The sequence below is a fragment of the Panthera uncia genome, chromosome X, assembly GCF_023721935.1.
Source record: "Panthera uncia isolate 11264 chromosome X, Puncia_PCG_1.0, whole genome shotgun sequence".
Classification (NCBI taxonomy): domain Eukaryota; kingdom Metazoa; phylum Chordata; class Mammalia; order Carnivora; family Felidae; genus Panthera; species Panthera uncia.
Window position 1 is genome coordinate 12,479,845 of NC_064817.1, and position 17,040 is coordinate 12,496,884.

Below are 17,040 nucleotides of genomic sequence, written 5' to 3' on the forward strand. Positions count from 1 at the left end.
AGGGAATGTGAGTATGGTCCATATGCTGTGGGATAATGTTGATTTCCTGAGGTATGGTGATGATGGTGGGATGGTGTAGGAGAATATCTCTGTTTTGGGGAGGTGAATAATAAAGTAGGGGTGGGGGAGGGAGGGAATGAGAGAGTGAGAGAGAAAAGAATAAGTTATTTTTGTTCAGTGCTGCTTGCTTCCTAGCATGGCACTGAGCACAGTGCTTTTAATGGGGAGATGCCCAGGACATTTTAAACTATTAGCTACTTTCAGGTATTAGTGGGCTCTTCTGTCTGAAATTATGCCTAAGCACTGAATGTCCTCTCTTTAACAGTGTGGTAGTTTGCCTTAGCATGTACTATGGTACCGATGTTGAGTAATTAAATATGGGGGTTCATATTTTCTTGGGCAGCTCACCCAGGTCCCTCTGCACTGAAAGTCCCTCTTGATTTTTCCAATGTGTAAATGGACAGGAAAGGAAAACTCAGGATAATTGACCTGCCTCTTCAGCTGGTACAACTTGAAAGCATGTCCTTCAAATAGTCCTCTATATTTCTTTAAAAATGTTTATTATTTTATTTTGAGAGAGGGAGGGAGAGAGAGAGAAAGCACACGCATGCAAACGGGGAAGGATCCGAGACAGAGGGAGAGAGAATCGCAAACAGGCTCCCCACTGTCAGCGCAGAGCCCGATGAGGGCTCGATCGCATGAACCATGAGATCATGACCTGAGCTGAAATTAAGAGTGGAGGCCTAACCAACTGAGCCACCCAGGCACCCCTAGTTGTATTTCTGTTTTTGAGGGTGACATGGGGGCTGACATCCCCTGGGCACATGCTGAGTAGCAGGAGGCTTGGAGGAAGAAGCCTGCAGTGTGGTTCAATGGAGCACCTAGTGGCTGGAGCATTACTGATATGTTCTGGGCTCTGAGGGCCAGGATAAAGCCTGGTGGAGGCCTTTCCTTGTGCTTTAATCCTGACCAGTCCTTCCTACCTGAGCACAGACAAGTTAATATCCTCTTATATTCCTGCAGGAACTCTTATGGCTATATGGTGTGAGATGACTAAAGCCAATTTAGCAGCCACTTGTAAAAGTAATTATGAGATGAGAAAAAGAAGAGCAATTCTGCTACTATAGGCTGTGAAAATGAATGAATTTAGCAAACATTCATTGAGCAAGTGAGAAATAGCAAGCATTGTAAAGTATGAGTCTGGGGGTACAAATGATAAAGATACACTGTTGCCTTGTGCTGGGCAGTTGGGGGGCAGGGGAAGGAATTGGGGTACAGTGGACACAGTGACCAAAATACAGATTTTGGTATATTGCAAGACTAGTGATGTGGTAGAAAGCTAGTGAAAAGGGTTATGGGAATGCAGAAAACATGCCATATGGAATTAAGGTTGCAAACATACGGTTGGTCCTGAGGTGCTCTGAAGAATGAGCCTTGTGGGTAATGAAGTGGGGGAGACCTCCAGCGTCCAGGCAGGGGGCACAGCAGGTGCCCAGAGGCCTGAATGGCTCTTATGTGTTGAGAGACTGGTTGGTGTCTGGAGTGGCTGAAGCTTTAGATGCAGGGTGGGGAGGAGAAAGACATGGGGTTGTTGGAAAGGTAGTTGGGGTCAGATGGGAAGGCCTCAAAAGCCATGCTCAGCAGTATGATTTTACAGGAAAAGAAGCAGGGAACCCTGGAAGTCCCTTTGAGAAGGGGGGTGATCTTGTTTTGATAAGATGATAGAGGGAGTGTGGAGGATGGTGTGTGAAATTGCACTAGTCTAGGGGAAGGACTTGAAGCAGTTGATGTGTGAGCAAAGAATTTGAACTTGGCAGCTACAGCAGAGAAAGAATAGAAAATAAGGGTCCACTGGTGCTTTTGCAGAATTCTTTCAACCCCTCCCAACAAGGCTTTTTACAATTTTAAATCTTTCTAAGGTTTTTAAGTCTTTAAAAATACTTGAAAGAGAGAAGCTTATTCCAACCTTTGAACAGTTCTGAAAATTTATTACATTTCAACTGGGAAAGAAAGTATTATTTCAGGCAAACTGGAACATGTGTGGACTGATTACTCAGCACAGTCACTTAATCTTTCAGAATTAGGTAGGAGGTAAGCTATTTTAGTGGCCTTCAATCTTCTTCCAGAACTTTGTCCAGGTTCCTCCCAAATGGTGTATTTCTCTGATTTGTATCCAGCACCCCCACAGTTTAGTGTACATCTGTAAGCTGTAAGGAAGTTGATTTCATCCGTTCCTTCCCCCCCCCCCCCATCTTTGGCCTTCCACCTGAGAAAACAAATACTAGTCCATAGGTTCTTGTTCTGTGTCACAAACTTGCACAATGTATAAACTCAGATGGATCCAGCCGAGAGTGTTACGGATTTGGAGTTTAGACTTAAAAAGAAGAGTGGAATCTTTGTATTTTTTCTTTATTTTGAGAAGTGCTTGGCAACTTGGACTGTTTGGAGGAGCAATTATATAAAATATCTCCTGCTAATTGAGTATCTGGGATAAAGCACCGCCTTATTTCCTTCAGTTTGTGTTAAAATGTTTCTAGCCACAATTTAGAGCTTTCACGGAGAATTTAATTTAGACTGAGAACATCTTGAACCTTGACAAACAAAACTTACAAAATTAACCTCCTTTTTGAATTGAGAGGTCTCAGGCTTACAAGGGTCTATACATAAGTTTCAAAGGCTTATAATTACTTTATCTTCTTGTGGCTTGAATATTTTAGAAAGTTCTTGACATGAGGGTTGGTGTACAAAGAGCAAGAAAAGTGACCTCGATGGGCTTACCTCACTTATGTCTGTATATTCCACGTTTGTTACAAAGCAGTGATTCTAATGGTACATGAGACCAAAGGACACTTTCCAAGGCAAATAAAGCAGTTGACTAATGTCAGATTTTGGGTGTTGGTCTCAAAGGACCATATGGAGGTTTACCAGCAGTTTTATTTACCTTTAGTTAAGAGCTTTTCAATTCTGTGTATTAGTTATGGCAAAGGAATAACTGAAGGTTAACTTGATAATAAATTAATGCTGACAGAAATAGTAGTTGTTAAATTGTTCACCTGTCAGGAATTATAATTTCTTAGGGATTATACTGCAAGGTAGTTATATTGATGCTGGAACCTACATTGATGATGTTGGTGTTTTTTTCCCATGTGTAGACAAGCCTGTACCTGAAGATGTGTAATTTATTTATTCACAGTAAGAGATGTACAACTCAGTTACTTTTTATTTGTGAGGTTTGGTTCATTCACTTGATTGAGAAATTTTTGACCGAATCTTGGATGCCTATCCTTGTGCTAGGAACTGAATGGAAGTTACCCCTTGCCTTTGGAGAGAAGACATTTTAATGGGAGGCAGAGAGAAACAGATAATTATAATATGATAAGTGCTGAAATGGACATGAAAAAGCTTGAATGTGGAGGATTTCAAACATACACATTAAGTACCGAGTAGGAGAATGAACCCCCATGAACCCATCACCCAACTTCAACAGCTGTCAACTTTGGAGCTTTCTTGTTGCACCCATATGCTCTACTTACTCCAATCCCCCCTTTTATTTGGAAGCAAATCCAAGACAGTATATCATGTGATGGGCATTTATAGATGAAGAGTCAGAATACGCAGAGAAAATAAACTATACCTGGGGATTTGGGAAGGAGCTACAGAGAAGTGGCATTTAAGAATGGAGGCAGTGCAGTGGCTGGATGGCTCAGCCAGATAAATGCTCTTTTTTTTTTTTAATTTTTTATGTTATTTTTGAGAGAGGGGGAGGCAGGGAGGGCTAGAGCAAGTGAGCTGGGAAGGAGCAGAGAGAGAGAGGGAGACACAGAATCCAACTCTGAGCTCTCAGCACAGAGCCCAATGCGGGGCGGGGCTCACACTCACAGAGCGTGAGATCATGACCTGAGCCAAAGTCAGTTGCTTAACCGACTGAGCCACCCAGGTGCCCAAGGGCTGACTCTTGATTTTGGCTCAGGTCCCCATCTCACGGTTTGTGGGTTTGAACCCTGCATTGGGCTCCCTGTGCACTCTCTCTCTTGCTCACGCTCTCACTCGCACGCGTGCTCTCTCTCTCTCTGAAAAATAAACATTAAAAAAAGTTCCCGTTTCATGTAAAAGGGATGGGACCCAACAGTTATTGAATATGGTTAAGCATTGTATTAGGTTCATTTAGGACACTATTTCATTTTTTTCTTCACAATAGTCCTATGAGGGAGGCAATATCTCTGTTTTACATATGAGGAAATTAGGTTTCAGGAATTTGCCCAAAGTCCTAAACTAATTAGTTTTCTGTGTTGGAAGCCAACTTTGGCTTTAAGGCTGTTTAGTTTACCACCTTCTGCACCATGTGCATAGATACCGAGACGTAAAAGTACAAGATATGTCAGTGACAGTGGGAGGAATGGAATGAAGCTACAGAGTGTGTGTGTGTGCGTGTGCATGCGCATCCATCCATCCATCCATCCATCCATCCATCCCTTCGTTGTGTTCAGAGAGGAAACTAGAGATATGGCTCAGGGCCAGGTTGTGAAGGGACTTTAATGCCCCTAAGGAGATAGAATATTATCCTGACGAGGGTGGAATTCCAGGCTGATGGGTCCTACAGCATGAGAACAGTATTGTCAGCTGGCAGAAGGGGGAATATGCACACACTGTGGAAGACCCGGCAGAACTGGAAGATGAACTGAGGGGGGTATGGGCCAGAAAACTTATTTATTCCACTTCTATTTATTAAGCATAGACAATATGGCAGAGAATGAACTGACGAACGAGACACACATCTTCCTGTTTCATTGATGTTAGTAGAGAGTCACATGCACAGGGCTTGTTGTAATGTTGTGATTTACAGTAACAAATATATATTTGGTGTTCAACCCAGTTCCAGGCAGAGCTCCTAAAACCCTTGGAATTTCCTGTGATTGGAATAGTAAACGTGTCTTTTGATATGTTAATGAGGTGACTTTGGGGAAAGCCCTTAGGCATCCAAGATGGGGGTGGACGCCTAGGGAGCCAGCATTGTGATTAGAGGTTTGGAACTTTTGATACCTGCCCCCAACAAACCTCCAGGTGGGGAGGGGGCTGGAGGTTGAATCCATCAGCAGTGGTCAGTGATTTAATCACCCATGCTTATGTAATGAAGCCTTCATAAAACTGCAAAAGGACAGGCTTCAGAGACTTTCTGGGTTGGTGAGCACAGGGGGATTTGGGGAAAGTGGAGTGCTCCAAGGGATCATAGGAGCTCTGCACCCTCCCCATGCCTTGCCCTATTCATTTCTTCTGTTTGGCTGTTTCTGGGTTATATCCTTTTTATAATAAACTGTTAATCTACTGAGTAAAATGTTTCTTTGAGTTTGGTGAACTGCTTCAGCAAATTAACCGAATCTGAGGAGGGGGTCATGGGAATCTGATTAATAGCCAGTTGGTAACAACCTGGGCTTTCGACTCAGTGTCTGAAGTGGGTGGCGGGGGCAGGGGGTGGGGAGCAAGGGGTAGTTTTATAGGACTGAGCCCTTAATCTGTGGAATCTGATGCTGACTCTGGGTAATCGTGTCAGAGTTGAGTTGAATTGTAGGACACCCAGGGGATGTCTGGAGAATTACTTGGTGCTGTGTGGGATACCTCCCCCTCCACAGTTTGAAATTGGTATCTGAACCATAATACCTATGATCCCACGAAAAGGTGATAATAAACTTCCTAGTTCTCAGAAAAAATGCAAAGTAAAACTACAACGAGATACTACTACACTCCCATTAGAATGGTGAAAATGAGAAAGCCTAAAAAGACCATGTGTTGGCTAGGATGTGAAGCAGTGTGGCCATACCTGCTAATGCTGAACATAACACATATCTGGTAAGCCAGCAATTACCACTCTTAGAAACCTATAGAGAAATGTATTTCACAGCAATGTATTCCAGTCTACATGTCTTGACAAGATATGTGCAAGAATATTATAGCAGCACGATTCAGAATAAACCCAAAGTGGAAGCCATCCAGATGTCCAGTGACAGAAGGATCAATAATTTGTGATATATCCACACAAGTGTTGAATAGCAACTAAAATGACTGAACCGTAATTTCACTCAACCACTTGGAAGACTGTCACAAACAACATTGAACAAAGAAGCCAGACACGAGGGTACATACTCTTTGACTATTTAGTCTTGCCTTTTTCTGAACTTTATATAATCTGTGGATTTAGAAGTTAGGAAAATGGCATGTGTGTGGCAGTTGAAAGGAGCCGCAAAGGGGGCCTTCTAGAAGGCTTGTGATGTTTTATTTCTTGATTCTGGGTGCTAGTTACATAGTTGTGTTCCATTTGTGAAAGCTGCTCTCCCCATACACTATACACTTAGGATTGGTATGCTTTTCTGTATGTCTGTTATGCTTTTCTATATGAATATTATATTTCAGTAAAAAGCTAAATATACAAAGTAGTACAAAAAAGTTTAAGTTTCAAAGAGCAATATTTCTACAAACAAATTCTGATAATTAGTAATGATGTCTACTTGTTCACTTGAGGAAAACTCAACTTTTTCCTGAAAGTCACACTCAGGTTCTTCACCTCTCTCCGTATTAGTGCCTGCTCCTTTTGTTGCGAGAACACCAACTAATGGGATAAATCTAGAAAAAAGTTAAATCTGTCCCTGTATGGTTAAGTCTGTGAATTCTATTTTAAAAAAATCTGTCACGAGAGCCAGATGGGACACTGGGAAGGGTTAAGGCTGTGGCAGAGGAGAAGATAGCGTTGGTTAGGGACATGGGTTGGTGGTAGGGTCAACTGGATATGGTTACCACTGAATAGAAGTTTCTGAATTAGGATTTGGAATAGCTGACGTCAGCAACTGAGGTGAGGGCTGCCAGAAGATTAGTTAGCAGATGCCAGGATAAGTGGAGAGGAGCAAACGAGCGCGGCTTATTTATGGTATGTCTGAGATGGCATTGGGTATCTGTGTTAGGGTTTTGGAAAGTGCGAGGGGTGTTAGGTTTGGAGAACGTGATTTGGTGATCGTTTGGATGGTAACAAGCGTGGAAAGAGAATGAGAGCACTCAAAGAGCTGTGATTCTCAAACTTGGCTGCACATTAGAATTACCTTGAGAGCTTTGCAAAAATACCCATGCCTGGGCCACACCAATGACCAGGTAAAGCAGAATCTTTGGGGGGCTAGGGCCTAGCTATCTGTATTTTTCAAAAGCTCCTCAGGTTATTCAAATATGCAGCCGGACTGGGAACAAAATACGACAAGTAGATCCATAAATCAGACAGTTGTGATTGATTGGACACTATTGTCAGCACTGCCAATTTAGCTCTCATGAGGTAAGCACTTTATTTCTCTTTACACTTACTACACTTATGGGGATATCGAGGCGTGAGAGTTAAGTAGTTTGCTTTAGGTTATGCAAACAGCTAATTAGGTCCCCTGGCCAGGATTCACAACCAACTCATTTACTCCAAGGGCTGCTCTCCTTACCATAACATCCTATTGCTTTAACATTTAAGAATGGGGGGGGGGGGGGGGGGGGGGGGGGGAATTGAGACTTTTGGAATGGCAGCCGGAGAAGCACAGCAGACCCTCTCTCTAGTGGAACAACCTTTTAGCTGGTAACAAAAAAAATTAAAAAAAAATCATTTGAAGTCTTTGGAAATGGATCTGAGGACATACAGCAAATGGAGAAACATTGAAGAAAATTTGCTAAATCTTGGTAAGAACAGTGAATCTGCAGTATTTGAGCCACGACCCGCTTCCCACCTCTCCTCCGAAAGCTCTGTTCCTGGTGGGTCCAGCCAAGAAGGTAGGATTCTGTTCCCGCAACCCCAGTTCCTTAGTCTAGGGCTAGGAGAGGTAGACCACCTGCTGTGAGAAATACTAGAAGTATCAGAAGGAGGGAAGACCAAGAGAGAGAAAGAAAAACACTAATCTGTACGTTCAAGAAGCCCAGCCCTGTCCTGCCCCCTGCTGTGGCTGCTAGGCTGTCTCGCTGTGACTCCAGGCTTGGGATGCCTGCAACCACAGTGCAAATGCCCGCAGTTGGGGCGGGGGCATGGGTGTAAGGCCAGTTAAATACCACAAAGCTCAGTGTTCTTCCTGAAATCTAGCAGCTTTTCTTGAATAAATGCTCCCTGGCTAACGGCAAGCCTTTGGTTAATTTCCAGAGTTCTGTCCATTTTCTTCGTCGGTTTTCTCACTGCTTTGATGGAAGAGAGAATTTTTGGAAGCCCTCATAACCCCCTTTTTTTGCTGACATCCGAGTTGAATTTTCATAGGAATTTTCTTAAGATTAATTAGTGGCTGTTTATAGTTTGGAAATCTAAAAGCCCATCCATAAGGACTAACTAAAAAAAGAAACCACGGTGTATATTTATAGCAGAATATCATGTAGTTGTTAAAAGAAGGATGTGATTTTAACCGTGCTGATAGAAAAGATTTTCAAGGGATAATGCTAAATGAAAAACAAGTTGCTAATAGTATGTGGTATTCTGTTTGTATCAAGTATTGGATACACAAGAGGAAAAACACAGGTGTGTGCTATATATACAAACATTTATATACATATGTACATATATATACATATGTATATATATGTATATATACATATATACACGTATATATGTATATGCATGTATACATACATATATGTATGTATATGTATATATATGTATTCGTGTATACATATACATATATATACATATGTATATATATATATGTACATATGTATATATACATATACATATATGCATAGAACATTTCCAAAAGAATATAATGGTTTCCTCTGGACCATAGGAAGTGGGGGGTGCTTTTTAGATCTTCACCCCCCTTACTATTATTTGAGTTTTTGAGTATCTATTACTTTGAAATAACTTTAAAAAGTTACTGAATATTTGTTATCTTTAAACTACCAAATAGGGTATGTGTTAGTTTAAGGTCTGCAAATTAAAGATTGCAGGATCTTGAAGATATTTGTGCTCATAGCCCCCTCTCTTTTGTTTCTCTGAAGTGAGCACTCTTGATTGTAATTTTAATGCTTAGGAAATACTGTTGCCTGAAAACTTTAAGAATAATTAATTCACTTTTAGTTTTGATCAGCTGGGATAATCCACAAGTAGTGGTAATGACTAACGTGTTCTCTTTTCACCCCAGTGCTCTTCTAGACTTTGGACATTAGTACCTGCCCCCGGAAACAAGTCACTCTCTTTTGTAAGAACAGTAACAGCCATCCTTTGTCACCTTTCTTTTTCTCTTTGAAAGAGGAGGAATAATCACTGAGTCCTGAAATATCATGAGTAGGTAGAATTTAATGATCTGACCTGAAAATCTTCCTGTGAACTGCAAGACACCCCCCCCCCCCAGCCAGTGTGTACACATAGGTTCTCCAGGGAGTTTTTGGTTAGCTATGCTGTGAAATCCTTGGGATTTCATAATATATCTTGTCTCATTTTCCTGTTATGAAATGGGGTTTTCAGCCTGGTTTTTCTTGTCTGTTTTCAGATCACAGAACTGTGTGGTGCAAAGCGGGTTGGTTATTTTGGTCCAACACAGTTTTACATTGCCTTAAAATTGATTGCTGCAGCACAGTCTGGCCTTCCTGTACGGATAGAGAGTATTAAATGTGGTAAGTATCTCCCATTTTTACGTTTGATTGTCCACAACAGGTGTCTTGTTTATGAGAACCATTTTTAGTGGGCTTGTTGTATAAGCATTTATGGAATTTCTCCTTGCTTCTAACAAGGTGTCTGTTAAATGAAGTAAGAAAATGTAGTGGGTGTCTTACTTTCTTTTTGTTTCTTTAGGAAAAAAATAAGAGAGTGACCTGAGATTCATTCCTTTTAACTGAATTAAAGCTGAAATAGATTTTGTTCTTTAGCAGAAAGAGATCAGGACAGGAATTCTAGAGCCTGTGGCAAAATAGTAACATTTAGTTTAATTTTCCTCTTGAGGAATATGCAGTGTCATTTGAAGTTCTTTTAGGGACAAGGGCACAAGTACCTGGGAGAGTATGAATGGAGCTGTCCCTTTTTCTTTCCTGTCCCTGCCAGTCATATTGTATATGATCATCCTTTAAAAAAATTTTTTTAAATGTTTATTTTTGAGAGAGACAGAGCATGAGCAGGAGAGGGGCAGAGAGAGAGGGAGACACAGAATCCAAAGCAGGTTCCAGTTTCCGAGCTGTCAGCACAGAGCCTGACACAGGGCTGAAACCCATGAACCACAAGATCATGACCTGAGCCGAAGTCAGACACCCAACAGACTGAGCCGCCTAGGCGCCCTTTAATCCCCCAATTCCTAAATAACCGTTCTAATCATTATTAAGTACTATGGAGCTACCAAAATTTTGGCAGAATGAACTTAGCTTCTCAAAGTTTTGGTTTAAAATTTTCTTATCTTGCCATCCTTGCCCCCAACCCACTGAGTGTTTGAGTACTCTCCACAACTTAAACAAAAAGCAAAGCCCCAAACTCTTAGCATCATTTATACTGTCTCAGTATTGGGTTTACAAGTACCTATGAAGAAGGTGATTATTCCAGGGTTATGCTCACGTCCTCTGATACAAGTTACTTCCATATGCTCACATAGCCATGCAGGAACTTTTTCCTTTTCCTCATTTTGAGATAAAAACCACTCCACTGTCCACATGTGTCCTGTGAAGCCTTGTAAACGTAAAAGTGAGTTCAGGAACCTTGTAGAACAACTCTGAGAAGATTCTGATGGCTTGACTATGGGAAACAAAGTCCTTTTGCGCTAACCATCAGAGAGTCACAATCATCCTGCTAATTTTTATTAAAGGTTTACTGTGTGCCAGGTACCAACTCATTTAGTCCTCCCAGCATCCTACTAAATTAGGTGTTTGTGTTTACGTTCTGTACGAGAAACTGTGAAACCAATTCCGCTGGAATCCCCGTGCCTTAACAAAATGAAGGTTCGCTTCCTGCTTTGCAGTGGGTCATGGTGACCCTCTAGGGCAGCTGCCCTCCATGTGGTGCCTCTGTGATCCTGGCTGCTTGATCTTGTGCCCCCCCCCCCAAGCAACAGAGAAATAGTTTCTCACCCTAGCAATTTAAATGCTTTGTCCTGGATGTGACTCATGTTACTGCTGCTCACAGTGCATTGGCCAGAACTTGTCACGTGGATCCACTGAACTGCAGGGTAGACTGGGGCGGTGGGGGTGGGGGGTGGTGGGGGGGGTGGGGCATGCAGTTGTCCCCTGTACCCGCAAGGAGAGAACTTTCTGTGGATGAACACTGGAAGTCTCTACTGTGGCACTCTTTTTACCCTCATCTTACAGATGATTATTGAAGTTGAAGTTTAGGGGGCCTTGAGTAATTTGCCTAAAGCCTTCAGGTTAGTAGAATTTGGAGCCAGAATCTCAGTCTCCAGTTGCCGTGCTCTTCATTACTATGCATAGTAGCCTCTTCTTGATTATTCTCTTTATTAAGGTGCTGATTATAATCTGGAATCACAGAGTATTTTCTGAGTGGGGAAAAAATCTGACCCCAAAAGGCATCCCTCGGTATTACATAATTTGGTTTCTTAAAATAGATTTAAAAAATTGTTTTATTTATTCATTACTCATTTATTTTTTTGAGAGAGTGGGGAGAGGGGCAGAGGGAATCTTTAGCAGGCTCTACACAGCATGGAGCCCAGCTTGGACCTCGATCCTACAACCTTGGGATCATGACCTGAGCTGAAATCAAGAGCTGGATGCTCAACTGATTGAGCCACCCAAGCACCCCGAAATAGGTTTTTTGATGGAGTGTTATTTCAGTGGCAAGTTTGGTATTTATGACTACAAGGCTGAGCAGTCACTGCTATAAGTCACTTGCTATGATTAGAGTCACATCACATTGTATTTGGACTTGTGGTAGACACTGAAAATTTCCATTCCACTGTAAATGGTCATTAAGCTTTATTGTTGTGTCTTCCAACTTTTATCTGCTGGAAAAGCTAAAGCTGCTTTTTGTATACAAGAATAAATTTCTGACACTTTTGTTGTTTATTTTAAGTTAGACCGGTCTTTTACGGGATTTGTGCCTACATCTACAGCTTAATTTCCTAGGAGGAGAGAGGGGGGAAGGAGTGTCTAAATTATCACATGTGTCAAGGATTAACGCTTTTTCTTAAGTGTAAGGCTTTCTCAGTTGTACCTTATAAATCCTGATGCTGCCTTTTGCCTCTGACAGTTTATACTCAGTTAATTTTGAATTTTCTTCCTTCACTTAAAGATTTATTAAATAAATGTTATTTACAGTCAGCATATGTTAAGTAAGAATGAGGGCAAGATTAGGCCAAACTTTGAGCTGCCACTTAGAATTTTCCAAGTTGTTGCTTGAAATCCATTCACTTAATGTTTGATGACACAAACCTTGAAGGCCAAAGAGGATGCTCTGTGAGAACCTGATCGGAAAGGCTGTAGTAGCCTCATGACACTCAGGGAGTTATGAGTCCGTTCTTACTTCATGAATTACATGAGTCTGTGTGTATGTGTGTGTTAACCTCTAACCTGTAGCCTTGCCCATTTTGGTCAAAGCCACCACCATCTACAGTTGCTCAAGCCAGGAGCCTAGAAGTCATCCTTGATTCCACCCTTTGCCTCGGTCCACAGTGTAATCTGTCAGCAGTCCTGGCAGTGTGGCTCCAGTCTTATTGCCTTCTCCCTCCATCTCTCTATCCTACTAGACTGGGCCACCTTCAGCCACTCACCTGGATACCACAGTGGTTTTGTCATTGATTTCTTGGCCTCCTCTCTTCTCTATTCCAGCCTCTTTGCCTATACGGCAGTAGGCAATATCGCAATATCCATCAGATCATTTTGTCCTCCTCCTTGAAATCCTCCCCTGGTTGGCTTATTGTACATACTAAATTCAGTCACTACACTGATCTGTAGGGCCCTGAGTGATCTGGTCTCTGCCTCCTCCTCTGTCCTCATCTTAAACCTGCCCCGCCTTGTGTTCTCTTTCTTGCCCCCAGCCTCCCTGGCCTTCTAGCCATTTCTGGGCCATCTCTTTCCCGCTGCAAGAAAGACCATGTTGTCTCGAGGTTTTGGATTCCCCGCAGTCTGTTTCTTTCCCCCTCTCTTTTCCATGGCTAGCTCTTCCTCTTCATCCTTCGGGATTTGTGCACTGTCCCCACCATCCTGTCTAGAGTAGGTTCTGTCAAATTAATTCATTAATGAAGGAACCAGCATAGAGTAAAGCTGGCTCAGGAAAGTACAGGAGAGTCAGAAGTATTTATAGTCCTGGAAGGAAAGAATGCTGGAATAAGATTGCTAAATTACATATAAAATTGATGAATGCCCTATAGAGCAATAAAACTGTGACTTGGCTATTAGACTCTGTTCTGGGATGAAATTCACCTGCATTGCTATTAGACAAGGTTAGTTAGCTAACAGTTTTCTATGAGTTAATATCGATCCTTTCAGTGTTGTAAGATGCCTAATGAAGAGTAAACAGTAAGTCAAAACAAAAGTACATGTCCCTAGGGAGTTAGGTAATCCTTGGATGGGTTAATCCTGTTAGATGATGCTTCTGTGTGACTGTCCCCTCCCTACTTTACTTTCAGCATCTGCTCCTTTATGGCACTTTCATCAGTTTGTAAATACTCCTTTATAGGTTTGTCTAATTTCTGTCTTCCTCACTAGTCTGCAAGCTTACCTAAAGGGAAGGGAGGAGGATCTGGTAGCCCCTGCTCTGTGTACCACTGTGGACACTCAAGGCATGTTTGTTGAATGAATGAAGAGATGAATGCTGATGAATGAGGACCGAGTGTTAATCATCTGTCACTTTTTAATCTCAAACATTTGGATTTCAGGGGCGCCTGGGTGGCTTGGTCGGTTAAGCATCCGACTTCGGCTCAGGTCATGATCTCACAGTCCGTGAGTTCAAGCCCCGTGTCGGGCTCTGTGCTGACAGCTCAGAGCCTGGAGCCTGTTTCAGATTCTGTGTCTCCCTCTCTCTCTGACCCTCACCTGTTCATGCTCTGTCTCAAAAATAAATAAACGTTAAAAAAATATTTAAAAAACAAACAAACAAAAAACATTTGGATTTCAGGTTCACCCAGAACTCCTAAGGGATTTCTAAAGAAGTCCTCTTTCTCAGGCTGTGGTTCCCAGCCTTGTTTGCACTTGAGAATTGCTGGAGAGCTTTAAGTGCAAACTAAAAAATACAGGTGCCTGGGGCCACTTCCAGAAATTCTCATTTAATTAGCCCTGGAGTGCAGCCTGAACGTGGGGATTTTTAAGAGCTCCCCCTTGTGATTCTTATGTGGAGCTGGGGTTGAGAGCGAGTTCTTTTTTTTTTTTTTTTAAATTTTTTTTAACGTTTTTATTTATTTTTGAGACAGAGAGAGACAGAGCATGAACAGGGGAGGGTCAGAGAGAGGGAGACACAGAATCTGAAACAGGCTCCAGGCTCTGAGCTGTCAACACAGAGCCCGACGCGGGGCTCGAACTCACGGACCGCGAGATCGTGACCTGAGCCGAAGTCGGCCGCTTAACCGACTGAGCCACCCAGGCGCCCCGAGAGCGAGTTCTAATGAAAACCGAATAGAGCATTTTCAAGAGCTTTGCTTAAACTGTGTTTATAGTTTTGGTTATATCGGGACCTGAGTTGGAGTGAGGCCAGGGGCACCCAGGGCACATAACTTTAAGGGGAAAGTCACACTCTGGGCCATACAAGTGCTGATTCTGCATTTACACGATCCTGAGAGTGAGCACCTCCTTAAATGTTGGCACTAGGCATCTCTCTAGCCTCACCCTATTTTGCTGGTTAAACAAATGGTGAAACCTTAGGATAATTTAGGAGGAGAGAAGCAGGGGGTGAAATTGAGGACCATTGGAGAATTCCTGATGAGGAAACCACATGGTGGACACTTGCCCTGGGAACTGTCCCTTCCTTCTTTCTGAGGACTGGCCGTGGGGGGTGTGAGGACTGAGAGAAGGTATAGGTAGGGCTTTTTAGAGGAGGTTTTGTAACCTGTTTTGTGTCATGGGCTCCTTTGGCAGCCTGACACTCCTTCTTGGAATAATGTTCTAAATACATACAAAGACGTAGGAGTCCAAAGGAAACCAATTATATTGAAATTAAAACTAAGATACTTAAGAATGTTATATAGCAATATCCATACTACTTCGTTAATGTATTAAATAAGAGACCTAAGAGTGACCTAAATAACTACCATACTTTCAAAGTAGTGAGGAGCGTAAACAGTACTTGAAGATGTCTACAACAAGTGTAATGTGATATATAAATATCTGATTTCGGTGGGTGGCAAAGTTACAGGTGCTGCTAATGATACTACAGCGCTTTGTTGCCTACATTCATAATTGAAAGAAATGCAAATTTTTGGTTAGGGTAGGGAGAATAAAGATGGAATTTTTTTTCTTAACCAAGATGACAGACCCCGTGATTTCTTTCTACAGCCCCTCTGGGAGTCTCCGAATGCTAATAGTGCAATAATGTGGCTCACATAGCCTCTAGGCTGTGTTCCCCAGACTGGTTATTGATCTAGTGGCAGTCTGGCACAGTCTGTAGTGAAAGGAGAAAGAATTAGGACAAAAGAGTGAGTTACTTATAAAATGAAATGTACTCAATTCTACGATGGTTGTTTTGATTAAATGCCCTTTGATGACATTGATAATGAGTAAATGTAATTGATTTGCCATGACCCCTCCAAAAATTACAAGAGGAGGGAGCCCCTGCAGGCAGGAGTGTTACGCTCATGGTCCTGTCACCATATTGCTGCATGTCTGAGACGTTCCTGGGCTTAGTTCTCCACCTGTGAGATGTGGATTTTCCAGCAGGTTTTCTCTAGACCATTTTCCAGCTCTGAAATGGCGCAGTTTTATGTTGAGTGTTCAAACCTGCAGTAGAAAGAACGTTTTGATTTTTAGCATGACAGTAGAGCCTAGTGGCTGAGTGTGGGTCACAGCAATAGACTGCTGGATTTTGAATGGTTGGACCATCACTTTTTCTTTGTGTGCCCTCATACAAAGTGGTGCCCTCCTAACCTCTTTGAGCTTCACGTGGCTCACCTGGGGAAGGGGTGTCCCAGTAGTACCTGCCTTACAGGGTTGTTGCGGGCATAAGATCAGGTAATGTTAAAATTTTGGAAAAGCGTCGAAACTGTGTTAATATAGTACTTGTTAGCCACATTTGGCTGGCTGTTGAGGACTTGAAATCTGGTTAGTGTTGACTGAGAAATTAAAATTTTAATTTAATAGAAATTATTTAAAATTTAAATATGCAAGCAGTGTAAAGTATTTTTCCATTAAATGAAACTTTATTGTTTTAGTAAGACTACATTTTACTTTAACTGTAGGCATTGTGTAAGACTAGGATCAAACTTCTCCTGTAAAGGGCTAGGTGGTGGATATTTTAGACTCTGTGAATCATATGGCCTTTGCTGCATCTTGATTATCTTGATTATATTCACTACAGACTCTGCCCTTGAACTACGAAAGCGGATATGGACACTATGTAAACAAACAAGAATGGCTGTGTTCCAATAAATCTTTATTTATGGACACTGAAATTTAAATTTCATACAATTTTCACATCACAAGCTATTTTTATTTTCTTTTTTTTTTAAGTTTATTTATTTATCTTGAGAGGGAGAGAGAGCACGCACACAGAAGGGACACAGACAGGGAGAGAGAGAGAATACCAAGCAGGCTCTGCACCATCAACAGTGAGCCTGATGTAGGGTTTGAACTCACAAACTGTGACATCGTGACCTGAGCCGAAGTCGGACGCTTAACCGACTGAGCCACCCAGGCACCCTATTTTTCTTTTGATGTTTTTCATTAAAAAATGTAAAACACATTCTTAACTCATGGAATATACAGCTCATAGGTTTATCCCCAAGATAAATGAATTCATGTTCATCAAAAGCCATTTATAAGAATGTTTGTAACATTTATATTCATAATGGCCCGAAACTGGAAACAGCCTAGATGGATTTTAAAAATTTCAATATGTTCATAAAAATGGATTACTCCATAGCAATGAAAAAGAATAAGCTCTGTCTACATACATTACATTGGATGATTCTTACA

General features: G+C 41.8%; 1 protein-coding gene across 6 annotated transcripts in view; it reads left to right on the forward strand.

Moving 5' to 3' along the window:
- The window catches only part of REPS2 (RALBP1 associated Eps domain containing 2), a 213,469-nt gene that overhangs the window by 46,942 nt on the left and 149,487 nt on the right, over nt 1-17,040 (forward strand). For all 6 annotated transcript variants that reach the window (XR_007460453.1, XM_049643524.1, XM_049643519.1 and 3 more), the window contains exon 2: nt 9,480-9,603. Coding sequence is in view for 5 of the 6 variants with exons in the window: in XM_049643524.1 (XP_049499481.1) it covers nt 9,480-9,603 (124 nt within the window). In the remaining variant the exon portion in view is untranslated. The remainder of the gene's footprint in view (nt 1-9,479; nt 9,604-17,040) is intronic.